The 25,047-nt window shown below is 35.6% G+C and overlaps 1 protein-coding gene and 1 non-coding gene across 13 annotated transcripts in view; one reads left to right on the top strand and one right to left on the bottom strand.

Annotated features, from left to right (window-relative positions):
* ODAD2 (outer dynein arm docking complex subunit 2) overlaps positions 1-25,047 on the bottom strand; it is a 146,727-nt gene that overhangs the window by 63,655 nt on the left and 58,025 nt on the right. For all 12 annotated transcript variants that reach the window (XR_012067004.1, XM_072954886.1, XM_072954887.1 and 9 more), the window contains one exon: positions 13,222-13,336. Coding sequence is in view for 11 of the 12 variants with exons in the window: in XM_072954886.1 (XP_072810987.1) it covers positions 13,222-13,336 (115 nt within the window). In the remaining variant the exon portion in view is untranslated. The remainder of the gene's footprint in view (positions 1-13,221; positions 13,337-25,047) is intronic.
* TRNAA-AGC (transfer RNA alanine (anticodon AGC)) lies at positions 3,834-3,907 on the top strand. The gene has a single exon. It is a non-coding gene; the product is annotated as a tRNA-Ala (tRNA).

Here is a 25,047-nt window from a genome sequence, read left to right as displayed (position 1 = left end):
CCATAAAGCAGCAGAAGCAAAGCAGCTCCCACCGCCAGGGAGCTCCCGGTGTCGTGAGCGCCAGTGGGCTTCTTCACAGAAACCGCGCGGGCCAGAAAGCAGCTGGGTGACATATTTAAAGGGCTGGGGTTAAAAAAAAAAAAACAACAACAACTATCAACTGAGAAGTCTGTCTTCAACAAAACTGTCCTTCAAGAAGGAAGGAGAAATTAAGAAATTCTCAGACAGCCAATAGCTGAGGGAGTTACCACTATTTCTGCCATAAAAGAAATGCTCAAGGAAGTCCTTCAAGTTGAAATGAAAGGATACTAGACAGCAATCTGAAGCCACACAGAAGTATAAAGTTCTCTGATAAAAGTAAATAGAAGAATTGAAACAGCAGTGTTATTAATTTGTTTTATAACCCCATTTTTTTTACAAGATTTAAAAAACAAATTCATAAGAATAATCGTAAATCTGTTATTGGATATGCAACATATAAAGATATAATTTGTGACACTGATGACATCAAGGGGGAGTGGAAAAGTGGAACTGTAAAGGAGTAGAGTTTCTGCAAGTTTTTAGCATCAATTTAAGATAAACTGTGTCGTAACTTTAGGATACTACATGTAATACCCATGGTAACCACGAAGAAAATGTCTATAGAGTATACACAACAGGAACCAAGAAGAGAATAAAAGTGTATCACTACAGAAAATCAGCTAAACACAAAGGAAGGCACTAATGAATGAAATGAGGGACAAAAAAGCATAAAACATACAGAAAACAGGTATCAAAATAGCAAAAGTAAGTGCTTCCCTATCAGTAATTATTCTAAATGAAAATGGATTCAACTCCCCACTTAAAATACACAGTTGGGCAGAATGGATTAAAAAAAATAAAAAGAGATCCAACAATATGTTGTCTACAGGAGATTCACTGTAGATATAAGGACACACATAGGTTGAAAGTAAACATATGGGAAAAGATATTCCATGAAAAGCCAAAAACTAAAAAAAAAGACAAAGAAGGATGTAAAATAATAAAAGGGTCAGTTCGAATAGATACAATACAATAATTATAAACATTATATACCAACATCAGAGCTCAAAAGTATATGATGCAGACGTTGACAGAAATGAAGGAAGAAATAGACAGCTCCTCAAAACAACAGTCGGATACTTCAATGCCCCACTTTCAATCATGGACCGATCAATAAGGAAATAGAGGAATTAAGCGATACTACAGACCAACAGGATCTAACAGACATACATAAAACACTCTACCCAAGAACAGCACAATATACTTTTTTCTTAAGTGCACACAGAACATTCTCAGACAGTATTTTAGGCCTCAAAACCAGCATACTAAAATAAAAAGATTGAAATCATACAAAATATCTTTTCTGAGTGTAATAATTGAATGAAAATAGAACTCAACAACAGAAGGAAAACTGGAAAATACACAAATACATGGTTATGAAACAGTGCACTTGTAGATAACCACGGGGTTAAAGAATAAATCACTCTATTTCCTAAAGAAGAAAACTGAAAAACAGTAGAGAAAATCAGTGACACCAAGAGCTGGCTATTCTAAAAGGTCAACAAAATTAGCAAATCTTTAGCTAGATTAATAAAGGGAAAGAGAGAGAGAAGATTCCAATCCAAAATGAGAGAAGGGACATAACCATCCATTTAGGGAAATAAAAAGGATTGCAAGAGAAACAATTGTTTGCCTACAAACTGGATAACCTAGAAGAAATGGATGAACTTCTAGAAACAGGTAACCTACCAAGACTGAATCATGAAGAAATAGAAAATATGGACACATTAATAGCTGTTAAGGAAACTGAATCAGTAATCCCTTACCTTCCAACAAAGAAAAGCCCAGGACTGGATGGCTTCACTAGTCAATGCTTCTGAACATTTAAATAAGAATTAACAACAATCCTCCTCAAACACTTGCAGAGAATTGAAGAAGAGGTAACACTCCCAAACTCAGGGTAAGAGTCTAGCATTACCATGATACCAAAGCCAGATAGAAGACACCACAAAAACCGAAAACTACAGACTAATATTGCTTATGAATATTGATGCAAAAATCCTCAACAAAACACTAAAAAGGCATATTCAATATGGATTATACACCGTGACAAAGTGAAATTTATTCCTGGAATGTATGGATGGTTCAAATCAGTAAGAAAAAAAAGAAAATCAGAGTGTTACCCGACATGAACAGAATGAAGGCTAAAACCCACAAGAGCGTGTCAGTTGAGGCGGAAAAGCATTTGACAAATTTTAACATCCTCACGTGATTAAAAAGGAAAATTCAGCAAACTAGGAGTGGAAGAAAACGGTCTTAACATAATAAAGGCCATATAGGAAAGACACACAGCTGACATCATGCTCAGTGGTGAAAGACGGCAAGTTTCTCTCCAGGATCAGGAACTAGACAAGTATGCCTGCTTTCAGGGAATATAGCCAATATTTTACAGTAACTGTAAACGGAATAAAGCTTTTAAAAACTGTGAATCACTATATTGTACAAGTGAAACTTTATAATATTGTACATCAACTGTACCTCAATTTAAAAATAAAAAAAAGCTGTATGCCTGGAGAGAAGGAGGGACACAACCTTGCAATGAAGAACTGGGGTCCCAGGCAGGTGTCTGAGTCAGTGAATTTTGAGATGGCACAGTTTCTGACGGTGACAGGTGCAGGATGTGACCCTGGGCATTCTCAGCTGAGGTGGGGATGATGATGTGATTAACTTAATGGATGAGATTATTAGTTTAATCAAGTAACTGGTAACTGATAAACTGTACTTTCAAAGTGGTTAAATGGTTTCCTATGCAGCTAATTGTTGGCACAATTTTGTATAGAACAGGCTATGTCTTTAGTGGTAACTTTCTGTTTTGTACATTACACCTCTGACAGTTCTATCCCTTCCTAAGCTAGCGACCTCCCTCGGAGCCCTGTTTGGAGTCGGAGTTGAGAAGCCCAGAACGGAAGAGTGGTAGCAAGGCAGGAGGTGGGGCCAGGTGAAAGCCGCAGATTTGACCTGGGGATAGCGGTCCTTTTTAGCTGCGATGTGAAGACAACTTTGTAACACCCTCACTTTTATCTTGGCCCTTCATGTGCCCACTTGGAAATCTGACACACAGAAGTATCTGCAATACAGTTCACTTTAGTTTATAGGATTTTAGAAATTGGGGGCCAGATGAGGAGCATACTTTGAACTATTTGGTGGCTTAAAAATGATAGCTGACCACAAATAGGCCAGCCCCCCAAACACGGATTACATTTTAACAGGTTTTCAATGTGTTAAAAAAAAAAAAAAACAATACAGCCACTTTGGCACACTGTGGACAGCTACACATTCTACGGCCGAACATGACCACAGTGGATCTCCTCCGTGTTTGTGGCAGAGTTCTTAGTACGAAACCACAGCCCTGCACCCTTTTCCCCAGCTTCTTTTTGGCTTCCTGATTGGGCCTGGCTCACCGGGCGGCTGAAGTTAAACAGAAGGTGATGTCAGATTCCCGTCCTGTTTGATCAGCTGTGCTCTGTCCCACCTGTACTCAGGAAGCTGGCCTCATGACGCCTGGGGCTCAGCGTCTGGAGAAGATCGCCCAAGCTTGTATCCCAACCACACAGAAACGAACCTTCTCTTCTCTTTGGGGGGATGATCTCAAGTATCTCCTGATTGGCTTTTCTGTTTGGGGCAGATCCTTAGGCCGCTGGTTTTGAAATTACCAGAGATTTTTTTTTCTCTCCAAGATCAAAGTTCAAAAGCAGACATTACTTTCTAAAAAAGTAGCAAAATCAGATTCAAGAATGTTACGGGGGTGGAGGGGAGGGTATAGCTCAATTGGTAGAGCGCGTGCTTAGCATGCACGAGGCCCTGGGTTCAATCCCCAGTACCTCCACTAAGTAAGTAAATAAATAAATAAACAAACAAACAAACCTAAATACCTACCCCCTCAAAAAGTAAAACAAAATAAAATAAAAATTAAAAAAAAAAGGTTACAAGGCCAGTCTCATGGATGTATTACTGATTTGGAAGACAGATTATTTGTTTTCTTCCTAGAGCTACAGCTGACTTATTACAGAGTATTGATTTTAAAATAAGAATACCTGTTTCCCATCTAATTCACAAGGAAGTGGTGATTATAAATTAACATGAATTACGTGGGTCACTTCTTATGAAAAGGCCAATAAATATATTTAAACTTTTACTTTTTTCTCAATGAAAAATTTAAAAAGTCATTAATGAGAAGAAACAGAATTAAGGAAATTACTTTAAATACTATCTTACAGCATTCACAAAAAGAAAATATTTAAAAAGCCATGATTATTTTAAGAAACATGATTCATGAATGCTGGCAAAAGGCTTGAAAGTGATTGTAAGTGATGTAACACAATTATACATTCCTTATGAATGTCTGTAATTTTTCATTATCTTATTATTCATGGAGCACAAATTTGAGTTGATTTTCTGCAGCAGAGAATTTTGGTTCTTAAGAACAAAGGATTTAATACACGGAATTTTGCCAGGTTCAGTTGTTGCATTCTTTACATCACAAGTTCATAACACTGAACACCTGTTCAACCACTGTTTTTCTCCAAAAATACGTTTGATCATTCAGCTGGAAAGGAACAGCTTTTCACTTCCATTTACAAATCTCTCACACTTTTCACAAAGCAGCTCTCTCTGCCATCGAACTCGCAGCTCATGAATTTTACTAAATAACATCACTGCAGAGGTCACACCTTAAGGACATCCTTCCTTTTTAGTAATCTTAACTGGAAAACAGCAACAAAGTCTCCTTAAGCCTTAAATGCTACCATTTTAAGTAAGACTACTCAGAAAGACATGCGGCGAATTTTCTGTGATTGGTTCACTTTAGTTCAGCCTCTGTTTTTAGTTCTTGATAGACTGAAGAATACTGAGTATTTTTTTAACTGAAGATGCTTATTTCCTGTCTTAAATATTCTTTCAAGTTTTATGTAAGACCATAAAACAGCCTCTGATTTCACACTCTGATCTTTCAATCATGTAGGGAATGGACAGATAATTATTAAGCTGGCAAAACATTTCTTTTTTACTAAGTACATTTTCTTTATCATTGATAAGCAATCAAAAACCATAATATACTGACTTACTCGAAAATAAGGGGAAATTTTAAGCTTTCTAGTTGAGACACTGGTCTCCTGGTAAAAGTATCAATAATTTTTACTACAAAACCCCCACATTCCATTTGTCTGATACATCTAATCACAACATAATTACAATGCAAATACAATGCCAACTTACACGGGGACTCTTATTTGCCACAGTTACCCATGATTCATTAGTGAAGTCTTTGATTCTGGTACTTTGTTGTCTAGTTCATCTACTGATGGGTACCTTTAAGTATTTCCCAGCAAGAAAAGTGGCAATCCATTCACTAGAAGTAATTTTCACATCTCATTTTCTTAACAGATTTGAAAATGTGTTCTAATGTATGTGCTGTTAACAATATAAAAAATAGGTAACATCTGTTCTGAGCAGTTGACATTTCACCATATCCACTCCACATGGACACATGCACAGCGTGCTTAGATTTCACAGTGCCTGACAGATGTGCAAGGACCCTTAAGTAGCAATAATTTGGCTGAAGGCACGTCTTGTGCTTTCTGCTCATTGGCGCTGCTCTTGGCGGTAACTGACAATGGCTGGTTTCTGCCGCAGCACAGTCAGTGCCATTAATCCAGACAAAGAAGTTATTTATTTCAAAATGATGCCAATGCCTGTGATTCATAAGTTAAGTCTAAAATGACTTGCAAAAACATCTTATGTGAAAAATGTGGAAATGCTTCCTTACAAAATAAAAGGAAATTTTTCCTAGAAAGCTGAGTCATTAATTTACCTGAATGGGGGAGGGGTGGGGAGGGGGAGGAAGAATGGGGCAAAATACCTGGCAAGATTCTTTCTGGTTCTGTTGTTTTACTGCAAGCTGGATGCTCAGCATATTCAAAAAACATTCCCTGTCTCTACTTCCCCTTAGAACTTATTAGAAAATAATTTTAATTCACCCAAAAACAATTAACTATACAAAATGCTACTTGAAGATGCTAAATTGAATATAATCAAGTGATTTTGGATGGTGATGTAAAATAAGACACATGGAATCCTAAAAGAATTCCAAGTACACGTAATCTCTATGCATACAGATATTTACAAGTATCTTTACCCATACTATTTCAGCTTATCCAAAAGGTAGTTGATTGCAAAATAGGCTGTTATATTTTATGTACCACCGAGGAAGAGAAAACACCACCCTTTAACCTATGACACAGTGTCAATTATAAAACACATCCCTGGGGAACTGTGCTTTCTACCAGTAGATCAGAGATAGATTTATCTTCTCTCCCTATGTGAAGAAACATTCTAGAAAGGCTCAAATAATGGAAGTTTTGTTTCATGTAACTTCACTGTTTTTTAACACTGGAAACTTAGTTGCATAAATACTATGCATTTATGTTAAGATGCCAAAAAGTGGGCATACAAAATGTAATGTGTGCCTTCATGGGGTCTGGCAAACAATTAGTGCTAAATAAATGTTGAATTAATGAAATTATTTGATATGCCTAAAGATTGAATTAAATTATTGCTAACTTTTAAAAAAACTGAAGTATAGTTGATTTACAATGTTGTGTTAGTTTCTGGTATACAGCATACTGATTCAGTTATATATATATATATTCTTTTTAATATCCTTTTTTATTATAGATATTGAATATAGTTCCCTGTGCTATAGAGTAGGATCTTGTTGTTTATCTGTTTTATATTTAGTATTTTCTATCTGCAAATCCCAAACTCCTAACTTATCCCCACCCCATACCCTCTTTGGTAACCATAAGTTTATTTTCTATGCCTATGAGTCTGTTTCTCATTTGTAAATAAGTTCATCTGTGTCATTTTTTTAGAATCCATTTTTTTAAGAATCCATATATAAGTGATATCATATGACACTTTCTTTGTTTGACTTCACTTAGTCTGATAATCTCTATGTCCATCCATGTTGCTGCATTATTTCATTGTTTTTTATGGCTGAGTACTATTTCATTGTATCTATATACCATACTTCTTTATTCAGTCATCTGTTGATGGACATTTAGGTTGCTTCCATGTCTTGGCTATTGTAAACAGTGCTGCTATGAACACTGGGGTGCAATCATTGCTAACTTGTAATTTTATTCTATTCATGTATTACCATGAAGCTCAAGGAAAAGTGAAAATTTAAATATAAATGCTTGTGAGGTATAAACCCAGTCCAGTTACTAATTATTAAAACTATAACATCTTCTTCACCATCATTTTATACTATGTGACTGTCTTCCACACTTATCTAAAGGCAGCCAAGGGAAGTAACAGAAGTTGTGTCCCCTTGGGTATAATGTATGGGTGAAAATGAGATAAAAATTCACTCTACCCCCAAATTACTATGTTATAGGTTAAAAATCAAATGAAAAACAAAACAAACCCTTTTCTATTCTTGAGTTGTGATTAATTCTTGGTATAGGTATTGAAAAAAAATCAACATTTCATGGATTTTAATTATTCATTTGGTTTAGTGTGAAAAGGATTCATAGATAACATGTAAAACATTGTTTAAAAGCTTGCAAAAATAAATACAGCATGTCCCAAATTTCTTAGTGCAGTTTTTGCTGTACTTAACTTCAGGAATACAAATACTTCAAAATTTGAATAGAAGAAGAAAATAAGAAATAAGACATTTCATTTTCACTTGTTGAGTCTTGTGAATTTTGAAAAATATACTTTTTAATTTTAATTTTTTAGTCTGTCTCATTGGAGATGGCAAACACTGACTGAACCAAAACATTCAAGGTAAAATTTTACTTCAAAGTTTCCAAAACTGAACAAGTGTTAAATAATGAAACTTTCAAGTAATTTTTTAAAGCTTTTTTCTTTAAATAGACTATTTTTAGAGCAGTTTTAGGTTCACAGCAAAATTGATCTGAAGGCTATGAGATTTCCCATATGCCTTTTGCCCCAGCACTGCATAGCCTCCCCCATTATCAACTTAACGGTACCTGCCACATGGTACACCCAATGGTACACCAAATGATATTTTTAAAAGTTTGTAGCATTTACTTCTTTGACATTCTCAAAGCTTAAAACAGCACTCAGACTTTTAGAACATCTCATATTTTTAGGAGATTCAGGGGGTTTTCTTCACAAAGGAGTCACACAGAAAAGTCTTCTTGGAAATGAAAAGAACCCTGTATAGATTTGCTTGTTGACATGTGTGGCAGCTCTGTTACAGTGAAATAGTAAATAATATGGGGTTAGAACTGGGTTCACATCGTAGCTCAGTCACCATACTTGTTATGTGATCTTGAGCAAGTAATTTAATATTTTTGAAGACATAGTTTATGCTGTTAAGGGAAAAAAATCCAACCTATTAACTCCTAATAATGGTTATCCCCGAGTGCTGAAATTACAGGTAAGTTTTCCCTTTGCCTTTGTTTTTAATTAAAAAAAAATTTGTGTTAAAAAAAAAAACTCGTAAAATCTTTGCTTTACTTTCTAAAACTGGCATAGTGAACATGGACCCATATGCCTTCTTATATAATTCTTGAGGTTTACAACTCTTATTAGCAGTTACTTTCCAAAAACAACTCTCCATTATCTGCACATCTTAGACTTGGGGTATTCCAAACAGTAGCCACTAGCTACATTTTTGAAAAGCTATGCCTCCTCCTCATCTGTTTTGAATTGATAGCTAAAGATGTTCATCATAAATTTAGTCGTAAATGGTGTATTTTCTGATGTATATGAAATCAAAATTCTGAGTCTGCATATTTAGTTAATTCAGTTTATGGAAATGTCTTCTATATTACATAATCAGAAAAGCCAGTGCTCACTGTTGAAATAATCAGCCAAGTTATACTTACTGTCAGTTAGACAAAGTGTTTTCAATTTTTAAAATTCGCATAAGGGTATTAATTCAGAGCCCTCTGATAACTTTGCTAACTGAGTTTGATAAATTCACTTCTCAATTTGATGGCTGGTAGATGGACAGACAGGAGAGGTTGGTCATGTGTTTGTTGCCTCAGTGAAATAAGAAGTTGCCATTTTCAGTATTTCTAGATTATTCTAGATTCAGTATTACCAGAAGTTTTTCCTCTCACAGGATTCACCCTTAGAAATTACGCATTCTAGACTTGTCCTTTTGCTTGGTGCTCCAAAGCCTTCTCCTCAGAGCAGTGTGCGCGCAGGAGTAAGGAACACTGAGAGCTATCTTTCCCTTCTCCCTCACTCCCCTCCTTCCTTCTTTCCCTCCTTCCCTCCTCTTTTCCTTCTTTCCTTCCTTTCTTTCGCCATCTGCACTGTACGCACACCCTCGTTACTTCATTTCTCACCCCAGTACCAACTGACTTAAACTCTCACCTCTTGGTTGAAATATCTATAACCAATGACCCCCTAATTTCCATATTTAATGTGCTCTTTTCAGTTTTCAAAGGTAAGTGACCTCTTAGGAGCAAATGAACACTCTTCTTCTTTCCTGAGTTTGTTTTCTTTCTTGGCTTTCTTGAAACCACCCTCTCTTGATTACTTCATCACTCCTAGGTCTTCCTCTGTGACTCTTTGTCATCATTGGCCTTCTCTTTTAGCTCCATGCCCTCTGTGTTTCATCTAGCCCTTAGAACTTCAGCTCCCTCCCACATGCTGATGACTTTCAGCCCCAAATTCCCTCCTGACACCCTGATTCATAGATTTAAGTGACTGCACATCTCTATGTAGATGAAAGTAAATCCCCCATCTTTTCCCAAAATCATGTACTTCCCGTGTTTGGTAAAGGTTATTAATTCTTAGTTGTCAAAGTTAAAATACAAAAACAGAAACAAAAATTCAAACTCTCCCTCAACCTCTTTCTCACAGCCAACATCCAATAACTCCCCAATTTCCAGTTCTGTTTCCCAGTTATCTTATATTGCCTCTTCTTTACAGATGCTGCCCCTGTATTAGGGCAGATTCTAATTACTTTCATCTGAATCACTGTATAGCTGAATTAATCACCCGCTCACACATGTTCTAATTAGTCAGCCGGCTTTTGTCACTTCCTCGTCCAAAACTCTTCAGATGTTCATGTTGTCCAAGTGATAACACATACAGAAGTTCTTAGTAAGGGAGGTGAACAAGCAGAGAACTTCCTGGATCTGTCTTTCCCCCAGGAGTGCTAAGAAAGGGAGTGAAGTTTCTTCTTGAGAAGAGTTCAAAGACACTAAGTTGGTGGGAGTGGCGAGCAGGCAGGGGGCAGGTGTGGTTCAAGAGAAATGGTACCAATGGGAGCTTCTTAAGGAGGCTTGGATCCAATCTAACCCTTGGAGCCAAGGGCCAAAAGATTGACAGATTGGGTTGTTTTTAAAGTTTGAGTGTAGTTCGGTTTAGATTGCTAGCAGAGGAGACCAGTTGGATATTCAGGACAGAATCCTGGGCAAGAATAATGAATGTAAGAATATTGGAACGTCTCTTAAGGGCAGAAGTAGATAAATAGGCAGATTTGGATTTGAAGTCCATAAGAATAAAGGACATAATTTATACATAATAAGAGCAGTAAGTAGAAGTGTTATGTAAACACAATGGTATCTCAACAATGATAATATTAAATGTTTTATTTAAATTCATATTTTCAATGATGACTGAACCAGTATCTCTAACATCCTTCTCCAGGGAAGTAAAGACTTACAGTATGTTTTCACCTATTACCTTCCACTACCTAACATGCTTTGAATCATCTGGTAGTTTAGATTCAGATTGTTACTCTGATAATACCATCTGCTTTTATTTTATGCCATTACTTTTAAAGAAATTCTTTCTTATTAACTTGAAAAATCTGAAAGCCATATTATCAACACAAATTCATTTTTACTTATAAAGCCTAATGATTTATTTGTTCATCATTGCTTCTATAACTCATGTTGTTCTCTTTCTTAGAAACTTTTGTTTCGCTGGACAAAATTCTAAAGTTGTTTGTTTTTGTTTTTTCAGAAAAGGCGCATTTCTGACATTTCTAAAAGAACAATGTCTTTATTCTGTCCTTACTCGACGCTCACTGGAATGCTAGCTTTGCAGGGTAGAGAATTCCAGGATAAAACATCTTTTCCTCCGAAGACAGTGAAGCCATTATTGCATTTTCCTTCAGAATCTGTTGTGAATGATGTTAAATCTAATATTGGAGTGATTCTTGTTCTTACCTAGCTGTTCCCTTTCCTTTGATTTCTGGAAACACCAAAATTGAAATTGTATTTCGATATAGATACCTTTGTTTTTCCTGATTGGCACTAAGTGGATCTTTTAAATCTGAAAACTAGAATTTTTGTTCAACTCTTCAGCTTACAGAAACCACTCCACCCCCTTTTTTAAAATGACTGTTTCCTCCTTCCAGTTGCCCTCTTTCTTTTGGTATGTTCTTAAGTTCTGTTTTCTTTTTACTTTTACTTTACATTTTAAGTTACTTACTAGACTTTATCTTCCAGATAATCAGTCATATCCTAGATTCATACATAACCTAGTATTTGTCTCTTTTATTAAATTCATTGTTTAGCCAAATATGTTTTTAATTTTCAAAAGCCCTTTCTTAATCTGTGAATATTTCTTTTTTATTTTAGACTTTTGGGGCATAGTGGGCCCCACTGGGTCAGTCTGAGGATATTAATTTTAAAAATTTAGTGTCATCTTCTGTTCTTTACGTTGTCTGTTTCCTCTGAAGTTAGTTCTGCATGTTAGTCTTGGCTTGCCTCTAACACCATTGGCCTTCCAGAAGTACTTGGCGATCCTCAGTTGTTCATATGTATCAATGAAGGACTGGGCTGATTAGTTCAAGTAACTGATAGGGATATTCTTGAAGGATGTGTTGCAATCTTGCTCCAGTAGACTTCTTTCTTGCTTCCTAAATAATATCATTTATATTTGGCATTTAAAAAGTTTCTCTGGACCTTATATAATAGGAACTATATTGTATTTCTGCCTCAGAAACTTGTTTTTATTTTGCTCAATATGTTTGTGCGATGTATCAATACTGAGGAACACACTGCTTCAATACATCATTTTTCACTGCTGCATTGTGCAATATGTTATGACTGTACTATCATCCTGTTGCCATTTTCCTGTAGGTTGACATTGGAGGTGTTTTTATTTTTCCTTTTTCCTTTTTTCTTGTTATAAAAAAAAATGGTTCCATTAACCAGTTTGTAATAGGTTTCCTCTACTATTAGTATATATCACAATTCGCTTTTTAAAAAAGATTACTTCTAGTCACAAATATTTAGGAAGATATTTAGAGGTATGTTAAATTTGTTATAGGAATTAAATGCTTTAGATAAAAATACTCGAGAGAAAAGAAAGTTTCTTTTGTATAGCACAGGGAACTATGCTCAATATCTTATAATAACCTTTGATGGAAGATGGTGTGAAGATGAGCGTGTGTGTGTGTGCGCGCGCGCAGCACTGGCACATTACGCAGTACACCACAGATTGACACATTGTAATTGTAATTGACTGTACTTCAATAATAATAAAAAAAAACTCAAGAGAAATAACTCTAGCAACAAGGTTCTTAAAGGGAAATCTCTAAACCTGTAGAAAAAAAATTTTAAGTGAAGATAACAAAAAGAGATCGTTAAAGAAAATAGTAACATTTACCAGTGAAGAGCTAAGACTTCAGAAACTTCCAGTTCAGTCTTTTTGTGTGTAAAAATTTTATCCATAGATTTTACAGCCAGTCTTTATTGATGGGTGAGAAAAGTGGGATTCATGAAATTATGTGACTTTTTCAAGGTAACGAAGAACTTAATGAAATTTCATTGCAGGAATTTACACTGTAAATAAGATAGAAGTGACCTTGGGCTTCTGAAAGCAGCAGTGACACAGACAATTTTATTTTCACCCGAGAGATAAGAACAGTCAGCTTGCCTTCACCTCAATTTCCCTGGGGTTCCAGCCAGTAGAACCGGGGAAGCAGTGCCAGCTTAGCCTCATTCCATTTGACATTTAAAAACTGACCAGGAAAAGGCACTGCTCAAAAATTATTTTGGCTCAAACGTTCAGCACTCTTGTTCCCCCCAGATAACGCTGACCAAAAAGAAGTCAAAAGCAATGAATGACTTGCGGCGACATGGTTCAGGGTGGTGTTAGAGCTTCTAGAGAGGACTGTTTGCAGGCTGTTCTTACCTTCGCATTCTGGATGCAGGGACAGAGGGCCCAGGCTGCACTGGCCTTCACTTCTGGGTGAGGGCTTTTCAGCAGGGACCACAACAAGCGAACTGCATCTAAGGAATCAATTATCCTATTGTGAAACAAAAAACAGAAGCATAAACTGTAATTGGTACGTGAAAATAAAAATTTAAATGGCGTATCTATTTACAATTTACAATTCTAATTATTTTTTCTCCTTTTGACATTTGGCTTAAAGATGTAAAAAAAAAAAACCAAAAAACTGACAACACCAGGGACATAACATGCTGTTAAATTGTCAGCTCTCTGATTTCAGTTTTAAACTCATGGAACTTGCTTTCCATGATAATTATGATTCACATAAACTTAAAATCATCAGGTAATTTTTAATTAGCTATACACAGACGGTTACCTAAATATAAAAATACTGGTTTTATTCATATAGTAACATCTAAATACTTTCCAAAACAAATATTTATGCCTCAAAACTGTGCAGTTAACTTTTTTATTTGGTCTGTGTTTAACTGACTTACCGTACTGTATGACATATTTTAAACTCCTCCAGTCCTAATCTAGCATTAGGAATTAAAATCATTACACCACAGTGCATCCTTTGTTGGGCATGCATAACACGTAACTTGTTTTCCATGTGCTCCCTTCCCAGCAAGACTAACATTGCAGACTGTGTTATGATTACTTAAACACACTGTAATCAAAGTATCTTCTTGACTGGCTGAAAAACGAATTATCATCAGAGTCATCTCTACACCATCTGTCTTCTGTTTATATATCAATCAGTCCAGGGAGTATAACCTCACATTAAGGTCCACCGAGTACTTGCAGTTGAGAAGGAGGCCAAACAGAACTTAATATCCTTTACAAACATGGCTTTGTTCAGAAAGACATGTTAAACTCAGAGTAGATGAAAAAAGATAAAGAACATCAAAATTCCTTTGATTTTTAACCTCAAGTTAAATACGTGTAGTATTTAGCCACAGATAGAACAAATACTACAAGCTTAGATTGCATTCAAATTTCTTCCTGAAAACTGACATTAAAAACTACATTTCTTGATGATCTGAGATGAGTTTGCCAGAAAAAAAATGTATTGCTCCAAAGGTTCCAAGTTGGATATAAGTTTTGCATAACCTTATAAAACAATTGGTAATGTAAATAGCTTTTAGTAAGATATAAACTGTCTCTTTAAAAGATAAAAAAATGCATTGAGAAAGTATTTTAACCCAAAGTTTAATAAACAGCTTTCAAAACCTAAAGCTTTCTATCAATATCATGTGGAAGGAAAGTAAGGTTTTATTTCTCAATTTATAGAAAGTACAAAGAAAGATACTGAATACTTCACAATGAAGTATTTACAAACTTGTAAAAACTTACTGGTTTACATTTGCCTCTGGAACATAATTAATGGAAATCCATTGATGTATTTTTTCACATGCGGTTTCTCAATGAACAATAGTGAATGACGATCTGTCCTGCTCCCTCACCAGTGTGGCAATAATATATGCATTAGTAATATTTAGCTATTCAGTGCTGGATATAACTTGTCATTAGAGTGGAAGTCATTTGGATGACACGCATTTTCCATTAAAAAGAGTGATAATTCAACTCTGAATGCCTCCCAACCAGGCAAAATTTCACAATTAACTATAAAAAGTCATTATTCATTGCAAAACTAGATGTCTTGTCCTTGACCCTCACCCCAAACCCTAGGCAATCCCTCCGCTACTTAGTTATAATGAACGAGGATTGTGACCCCATTACAGATGTCTTAAAAGACACAGCACAGTACAGAGTAATAACTTTGAATGAGGAAAACATTTTTGAGGAACATTTGCAAACAGAGGAACTGACAAAAGTCAGGGGTAGCAGACTTCAGAGTTTAATTTTGTCCCCCCACTTCTGTATCAAGTCATACACTGTGGATTTTTACTTCGCAGTAACTCAGGTATCTCTCCCCTATTTCTCTGTTCTCCCTGCCAGCTCCAAGCCCCGGTCTTTACCGCCTCATAGCAGGATTGCCACCATATTGCCTAACTTGGTTTTGTGTCTTCAGTTTCTCTCAATTCCAATCCATCCTTTAAATTCCTGTGAAATTAATCTTACTAAAGGAGTTTTTAGAGCTTCTAAAACATCTCCTTGGGAGCAGGGCCCCAGGGACATTCATTCTGTCCATCACACCACTGAGCATGTTCAATCAACGCCTAGTGAACAGTTCACAACTGAAAGATCACTCCCAGGAGAAAAAGCTTCCAGCAGCTTCCCACTGCCTCCATGGTGTTAAAGCCCCAGTTCCTGAAACCAGCATTGACCATTTCCAGTGAGCTGGTTTATTCCTACATTCAGATGTTTGCTCATAAAACTCTTTGGCCATCTACTAAACCCTTCGTGCTAAGAATACAGAAATGACAGATACAGTTAATTCTTGTTCCCTGGGGTAGTTATGTTCTAGCAAATCACTGCAAACAGTGAATTGGTAAATACTGAATCATTGCTCCTGGGGAAATACAAAGTTTTGTTCCTAAGAGCCTCTGGTCAGAATAATTTTTGTTAACTAATCAAAACAAGGCAGCCTTTGCTTACTCCTTTCCCGATGAATCAAAACTCTTTCCCAACACAAACACATTAATATTAATTTCATACTTGGGAGTACATGTTCAAATTCAAAATCTAACCAGTAAATTTTCACTTGTAGTTGCCTCTAAGTTGAACGTGCATTTTCATAGATCTTTACAACTTTATTAATTTTTGCATATACCGTGATGGGCTTATATGTGAGATTAATTACACCGCTGTCCATTTTCAGTGGGTCTATCTCCTTTTGTACAGTTCTTTAATTTGATTAGGTCCTGCTCTGAATTCATTTCCAGCAGGGCAATAGTTCTTCCCGTTTTTATTATCGATAGAATTTTACATTAACTCTTTGACATTATGAAAACAAAACTGAATTACATGTTTTCAAAATCTTCAACTTTATCATAGGAATCAAACTGTGCCACTGACAAAAGACCAGTTCTTGAAAGATGAATACATATTCATAGTCCGGCTATTTAAAAAAACACAAAACACCCAAACAAACCAAAAAAGACACAGCTGCTTGTTATGGTTCTCAGTTTCTTTTGTTATATTAACACTTGCCAGGATTGTTAAGGAGTCTGGCTGGCTTGCCTGTGCGTTGAGGCCACATATATGAATAAATGTGGACAGTTTGCATCCACAAAGCCTGCATGGCTAAGTTTGCAGAATTTCTTTCTGGCAATGTCAATACATCTATTTTGAAACCATAGTTTTGCACCTTTTCTAAAAATTTCACCATATTTGCTGATAATTATGCTGAAAAATACTATCATCTGACAGTGGCTCAAACTAAATGTGTTTAGCCTAAAAGAATGTGATGTTCTTAAGCCACCTTATAAGATGCAACTGAAAGCTATAGGTTTGGAAATCAAGTTGGCAATTCAGTAAAAATGGAAGTATAAATGGGTGTCAGAATTAATGATGCCTGTGAAAAAGTATGATTGGAAAAGAATTTTACTTTTTTTTATAAAAATTCTCAAAGTTTTTATGTTTATCTCCACATATTCTTTTAAAGAGGCCATGGGAGACCAAATTAGGAGAAAAGATGTGAATGCAGCAGTATTTCATGTGTGTCCCAGAATTTCCTGGTCTTGGTAAAGTAGAACGCTAGTCTAGCCTTTTACAGTTGTGTAAACAGTATTATAGGAAAGCTCTCAAAACTTTCCCTTAGAAAAATAATACATTGATACAGTAAATATTGAGAGCACATATCATGGGTCCAGCAATTTTTGAGGCAGTGAGAATTTTACTATCTTGAAAGCAAATGGAAATCCTTGCTCTCTTGGAGCTCATGTTCTTTTGGGAAGAGACAAAGAATGAAGGAGAAATCTGCATATTATATGAAATGTCGATAAGTGACTGGAGAAAAATAAGACAGAGAAGGGGGATACTGGGTGGTGGGGTGGAGGTGCAGGGTGCAAGGGAAGAGTGTCAGTGAAGCTGTCATCTGAGCAGTAACCCTGCAGGGGTGGGGGAGCCAGCTGCAGGGCTACAGGGAAGTGTTCCAGTACCTAGTGCAGTCCTTGGCATGGAGAACTAGCCATTCTTAAGCATTACGTGAAAGTTGCTCAGTCATCACGACGTTCATCAGATTCCAGTGTTGGCCTAGAGGACATTTACTCACACATGCTCATCATGCAACGAGAAAGCAGATAAAGCGCCTTAACCAATGCTGTATAATGTGTTAATTCTGTAAGCAAATAAGAGAGACTTTATCTTTTCTTCCCTTTACGAAAAAAATGCACATGGTTGAGACAAGTGCATTAAAGGCAGGTGAGGGAAGGTTCACCCAAAGCAAGGAGTAAAATGAACCACTGCAAATGCTAATATGTATGGTCACCGCATGACAAAGACACCCACCCTTAGACACAGAAGAAGAATAAAATGGTCTGATGTAACTTTAAGTACCCCCAAATATTTGGAGTAGTAAAATAAACTCTTTCCCTAAGTAATCAACATTTAAATTTATTATTGGATAAAATTACATTTATACCTGTATTTGGAGCGGTTATGATTATTATTAAGTAGGTACTCCTCAAAATAACAAAATAGGAATCAATTGAAGAGTAATCAGTGCCTAAGTGTGTATCCTGGTATCACTGAAAGCATAGACTAGATCCTTGTATAGCGTGTACTCAAATGCCAGGGCTACTACTTACAACCTTGATGTTGGGCGAATATTTAATCTCCTGAAGCTTGGGTTTCCTAAGCTGTTAAAATCAGGATGTACTGACCCATCATTAGTGAGATACCCAACACAGTTACAAACAGATATGCAATTAATAATAGTTTCATCCCCAAAGTTGATAAATATGCAGATAACCTTAGATTGAGCTGTGGTTCTATCTATATACAGTAATTAGGCTAAGTCAAGATTTAGAGTATTTATAGAGATTTCATTTAGAGTGTACTATAAAGTTACTAGTACATACTAGAAATATATTATAAATTATTGAGCCACAACATTCTGATTTTATCCAGGCACACAGCCTCACTTGAGTGCACGGGTACCGTGTTACAGTAGAGGTAGAAAAGACAATCTAGTATATTTGGGTTTAAATAAACTTGCATTGACACCCTATGTGTTCTATGAAATAACTGGTTCTAATTTAGGCAACAAAGATTTCCCGTACACTAGTGACAGAATATTGTAAGAAATCCACATTTTAATTGTCAATTTAAATCCCTATCTCAACTTCATCAGGAGTATCTAAATTATATGGTTATAGACTAAGGCAAGTGAATAAGGAGTCTGCAAGCCAGGAAGGTGAGTGGGCAGCAAAGAGAGGTATCTCAGGCAGAGCTGGGCCTCAGACTGAGTCATGAGATGATCAGCATATTTGGAGGCTGCAAGAAGCGTGGCAGGGTTTGAGCACTTGTCACACCACAGTTAAAAACTGGTTTGAGATATATAGTACACAAGAACACTAGCCATGAAGGAAATACTGATAAATTTAATTTCATAAAATTAAAATTTTTCTGCTCAAAATAGCCTCACAGACATAGAAAATAAACTTATGGTTACCAAAGGAGGAAACAGGAGGGATGAATTAGGAGTTTGGGATTAACAGATGTACACTATACATAAACTAGATATAGCACAGAGAACTATATTCAATATCTTAGAATAACCTATAATTGAAAAGAATCTGAAAAAGAACATACACACACACACACATAACTGAATCACTTTGCTGTACACCTGAAACTAACACAACTTTCTAAGTCAACTATACTTAAACTAAACTCTAAAAACAATTTAAAATAAATTTAAAAATATAAAATATTATTGGCTCTTAAAAAAGAGTTTCTGTTCAAAAGACAGCCTTAGTACTGACTGGGAAAAATTATTCCACAGCACATAAGTCTAAGAATAGGTTAGTGTCCAGAATATGCAAAGAACTTCTCCAAACTGCCAAAAAAAAAAAAAGATAAACAATTCAAATTTAAAATGAACAAAAGATTTGAATAGACTACATAATAATACACACGTGTGAGACAAGCAGATGAAAAGTTATTCAACATCATTAGTTATCAGGGAAATACAAATGAAATCTACAACGACATAATATTTTATTCTATTAGAAGGACTAATTTTTTTTAAAGAGCAACATTAAACGTTGGCACTGATGGGAACTTGTAAAATTGTACACCCACTATTGCTTACTATTTGGAAGTTTCTAATAAAGTTGATAAATTTCTACCCTATGACTCAGATACTGCACCCCCAGAATAGGCAAAACTAGTCTTAGTGATGGAGGTCAGAAAGTGGGTGCTTAGGGTGGGAGTGGGGACAGGCTGGAAGATGGCAGGAGGACATTTTCTTGGGTGAAGGACATGTTTTATATCTTCTTTTGACTGGTGGTTACACGAGTGTATACAATTGTTAAAACGCATCTAACCAAGTGATTGTCAAAATAACCTGTAATTTTGAATAACAACAAAAAAAGTCAGACAAAAACAAACACATACTATTTTTTCCATGTGTTTCCAAATAGAAATAAAACTAAACCATACTTTACGGGGAGACATTCTCAAATATAAAATGATGAAAACAAAGCAAGATAGGAATTACTATACAAGGGAGGAGAGGGGCTCTCTCCATGCAAAAAGAGATGGATGGTGGGTGGGCTGTGACAAGGAGGGGCAGCCAGGGAGTTTTTAGGGTATTGACAATATTCTACTTCTTGACTTGGGTGGCAGTTACAGAGTCTTCCCTTTTCAATAACTCACTCATGTGTGCCTTTACATTATGCACTTTCCTTTATGTATATTATATTCCACAAATTGAAAGGTTTTAAAACATGTTTTTAATTTCATTGTTAATACACATACACACACTCTCTCACAGGAAATAATACTGAATAGCTAATTTGTTCAGCTATTAAACTAAGCATACATCACAACTGGCTGAATGAGATATATAATAGGGATAAATAAAATCCAAATAATCCTCAAATGAAACATTCCCAGAGCTTGTTTTATAATGAGAAAACTAAGATTCAAAAGATTAAATGATTCACACAATTACTTTTCATTTGGCATTTTAGTATCTCAGTTGAATCCATATGCTTCTAAAAGTATCCATATGAAAAATGAGTAACACAAAAAAAATTTTTAAAGGAAGGAAAAATGTTCTTATTGATACAAATATGTAAAACATGTATTTGTTTTATGTCTTATGTAAACCCTAAAAGGTCACAAAGACTGGTTTTGGGGTAAATGAAATTTTGGGGCAGCCACAGAGAGACTAAATCTCTTCTGTATGCAAACAAGCATAGCTTTACTTTTTTTTCCCTTTTAAAAAAGAACAAATAGACCCAATGTTAAAAAAAAAACTATGTAAATGTAACATAATTATGTTTAAACCACAGAAGACAGGAAATTTAGAGTTACAGATTCTGTGGTAAGTTTTAATTCTATCCTTGTGTATATGTTTTATAAAAAAGAGTCTTTTCATTATATGGTCACATAACACTAGACCATGTTAACAATCAGTTCAGCAAATATTTGTTTTACAATGTGTGGAAGGAAAATATTTTATAGGATAAATTGTAGGAAATTACTACATTATTTAGGCAAATTGTTATGTAAAATTTTTTAGAATCCTGGGCATTTATAGAATATTAATAGAAACATTTTCCCCCTGATTATCTTCTAAAGAACATGAAATTAAACTCTTTTATAGGCAGGCATTTATATTTGAAAGCTGATCTTTAGGCTTAAGGTTATTCTGAAGTAATGAAAAACTTAGGACATTAGAATTTTAGCATGTTTTGAATCATGCATGCCTGGCACTTTGTATAAAAGAACAGTAGAAACTGAAGTAACTATGGTGGGAAGGTATAGCTCAAGTCGCAGAGCACATGCTTAGCATGCACAAGGTCCTGGGTTCAATTCCCATTACCACCTCTAAAAAATATAAATAAATAAATAAATCTAATTATCTCCCCCCCTACAAAATAAAAAAAAAAGCTGAAATAAATAATGAAGACCCACAGGTTCAGAATAAGTCCAGAAAACAACCCTCATTATCACTACTGGCATTTGCTAGGGTTCCTGAGAACTCATATATCTGAAATTTGACTTTATAAAAGGAAAAAATAGCATTTATCTTGCTTTTCCTGTATAAACTATATTTCGGGTTAATCAAATTATTAGCAATCCATGCTAAGATAAACCTAGTAAAAGTATTAGATTATGAAGAAAAAATTCTCAAGGCCTCCAAGCAAAATGATCAAACAGCTTATAAAGGAAAAGGAATTAGACTAACATCAGAATTTTCCCAGAAAAGGTATGGAGTAAGCCATCCATGGAGTGGGTTGTTTGTTTTTTTTTTAATTCAAGAAATAAAGTGGGAACCAAGGACTTTATATCTACTAACACTGTCCTTTGAGAATTTACAGGAAAATAGCTTCACTAGGGATACTGTCCACGTGTGTTTCTGCAAAAGAAAGCAGTCCACAAAGTGAAAAGGCAATCAGTGCAACAGGAGAAAATACTTGTAAGCCATATATTTGATAAGAAGTTAATATTCAAAAAATATAAGGAATTCATATAACTCAATGGCAAAAAACCGTGAATAATTCAATTTTTCCAATGGGCAAATAAACTGAGGAGACATTTCTCCAAAGAAGACAGGCAAAAAGCCAAAAGGTACATGAAAAAATGCTCAACAGCATGAATTTTGAAACTTATTCTCAGAGTAAAAGTTGGTTCAATGTTTGCAAACCTGGAAATATCATTCACCATTATTAATAAATATGAGGGAAAACTCATCATGGAGCACGGGGGGGCATAATCTCCAGAAATGCTTTAAAAGGCCTTTGACAAAATTCTATACCTATTTCTGATTTTAAAAAACACACTCTTTAGGAATAAAAATAGATTTTAAAAAGTATTATATAATATATATACCTTAGTCCTCAAGACATTATTTTACCTAATTCAAATAAAAAAAAAAACCACTAGAGGCATTTCCACTAAAATCAGGAACAAGGCAAAGAAGCCTACTAGCTCCATTACTATTCAGCATTGCAATAGGGGATTAGCTAATGAAATTAGCCAAGAGAAATCAATTTAAAGAACAAGAATTTATAAAATAGAAACTTCCTCTGCACCATCTGAGAGCAGAGCTCAGCAAATTTTTCTTTAAAGGGCCAGCTAGTAAGTATGTTAGTCTTTGCAGGTTATTCAGCCTCTGTCACAACTACTCACCTCTGTATAAAAGCTACAAAGACAATATATAAGTGAGTGAGTAAGAGTATGTTCCAATAAAACTTCATTTACAAAAACAGGATTTGGCCCACGTGCTGCAGTACATCAACAGCTATGCTAGACAATTAACGATAAAATGAACTCAACAGCAGGAGAACGCCATTAGGTAGCAGCATATAGAATTAATATACAAAATTCAGTAGTATTGAATTTTAATCCATTGACAAACACAGTGGCTGACAATCAGCATAATGGCAGAAAACTTTATGTAACTGAAGGCAAATTACCTCCAGATGAAGTCTGTACATATCAAATAGACATTAAAAGTCAACAACAAAAGAAAATTCAGCATGAAATAAATAAGTCTACTTTTTCATGAACCTAGTATGTCAGGATACCAGTTGTTCCATTGTAGGTCCTAGGGGAGGGCATAATTAACAGGAAACAATGTATATTGTCTTTAAAAGCAGGAGTCTGAAGTACTGAAAAAAGTCAACAGAGTTTTATGAAATCATTGGGTTTTTTCAAAGTCACTTTTGATTCAGTAGGCAAACTGTTATCATTAAGATGTTTCTTTTGTTTCTGTTTGGGGTTTTGTTGTTGTTGTTGACAATTTCACATTTTATTTTCTTTTTTTAATTACTTGGTTTACATTGTTGTGTTAACCTCTGGTGTAGAGAGCATAGTGATTCAGTTATACATATGTATTCCTTTTCATATTCTTTTTCATTATAGGCTATTACAAAGTATTGAATATTGTTCCCTATGCTGTACGGTAGTACTTTGTTGTTTACCTATTTTATACATAGATACATATATAAAATCTTGAACTCCCTTACTGAAAAACAGATAAGGGAAGAGAATTGTTCATGCATTCTATGATGCAAAATCAATAAAACTCTGCTATGAGTGTATATGTTTATCCTGACATGCAATCTAAGGTTTAGCCAGAGCCACGGACAAATCATTAAAACATAAAACTATAGTTATTAAAACAAGTTCCTAACTTATGAATTATTTAAGAATTACACAGGGGAGGGGTATTTGTCATTTCCTTACCATTTAACTTAAAGCTCGAAGACTCAATAAATCCTGCAGATCTAGCAGTAATAGCCATGTCTGAAATATGATGCCGCTTGGATTCTTACCAAACTCAAAACACTGTTTTCTGAACCTGACTCTGTGCATTTATAAAAGCATTTGTGGGAAAACCATATTTACATGTACAAAAGGATTCATCAACCTCCTTGCTGCACAAGAAAGAACAGTTTAGTCTTTATCTTATGAGGCTTTGCCATGGAGTTTGACACTTGTGACCACTTTCTCTCCTTAAACACGCTCTTCCCTGTGTGTTTTCGGTAACACACTCTTCCACTTCCCCTCATGACTCTCTGGCTGTTCCTCTCAGTTTCTTTCCAGGCACCTCTTCTCTGGTCCAGTCATTCTCCCTGGAGGATCGGATTCAATAGGATTCTGGTTTTGCCCTTTTCTTTTCACTTTCCTTTCTTTTCCTCACAGTCTCACATATATTCATCACTCAAGTTACCAAATATTCATAATAGCCTATGCCCAACCCAAATTCTACCCTAAGCTTTAGACATGAATATCCCACTGCCTCCTTGAGTCATTAGCCCAGCAATGTCCCATAAGAACCTCAATGTGTACCCGACCATAACTGATCTCATCATTCATGTATTATACACTAAACGTTTGTTGAGTGCCTACCCTGAGCCTGGGACTGGGTTACACAATGACTATATCATGATGAACAAATTGATTTTGTTTCTCCCCTGGTGAAGTTCATTCTTCCTTCACCAGTGCTCCAGCTGAATTCCCAGTATCCGTAAGCGGTACCATATTCATCAGAAACCTAAATTCCATCCATGACTCCGCCTTCCTCTCCACAGCTCGTGCTTAGTCACTCACCTGGGCTGATCGGTTCTCTCCCTTTATCTGCCTCTCATCTGTCGATTTCTGTATTCTTTAGTACCTTGTATTCCATAGGCTTAGCTTAAACCGCCTTCACCTCTGGCCTGCAGTGATCCCCTGAACAAGCTTCTCTGTTTCAGGTTACACTTAAAACCCTTTAATAACCTCCAATCAGCTTTAAAACAAAATCCAAACTTAGCATCACGCACAAAGGCCTGAATTATAACTGCCTATTGACATGTCTGTGCCGCACCCTCAAAGCCCCCTGATTGCAGGTGAGAGTCTAAAGTGAGTTAGTCACCATTGAGGGGCCTCTTGTTCTCAATTTGTACAAAGTTAAATAACATGATTAATTTGATATAAGAGAAACACAGGATGAAGGGACTCTATAGGTAAGCATTGATACTCTGACTTTAACTTTGTATTTTTGTATTATTGATTTAAATTGCTATTAATTAAAGGTATTGCTATGTGAACAACACTAGTCAGTATTTACCTAGCACTATTACATAGTAAGCACTTTACATATATTAATTCACTCAATCATTTCAACAATCTAGTGACATAGGTACCATGATCGTCCCC

The sequence above is a fragment of the Vicugna pacos genome, chromosome 35, assembly GCF_048564905.1.
Source record: "Vicugna pacos chromosome 35, VicPac4, whole genome shotgun sequence".
NCBI lineage: Eukaryota > Metazoa > Chordata > Mammalia > Artiodactyla > Camelidae > Vicugna > Vicugna pacos.
The sequence above is the reverse complement of the archived record's forward strand: the minus strand, read 5'-3'. Positions and strand labels throughout refer to the sequence as shown.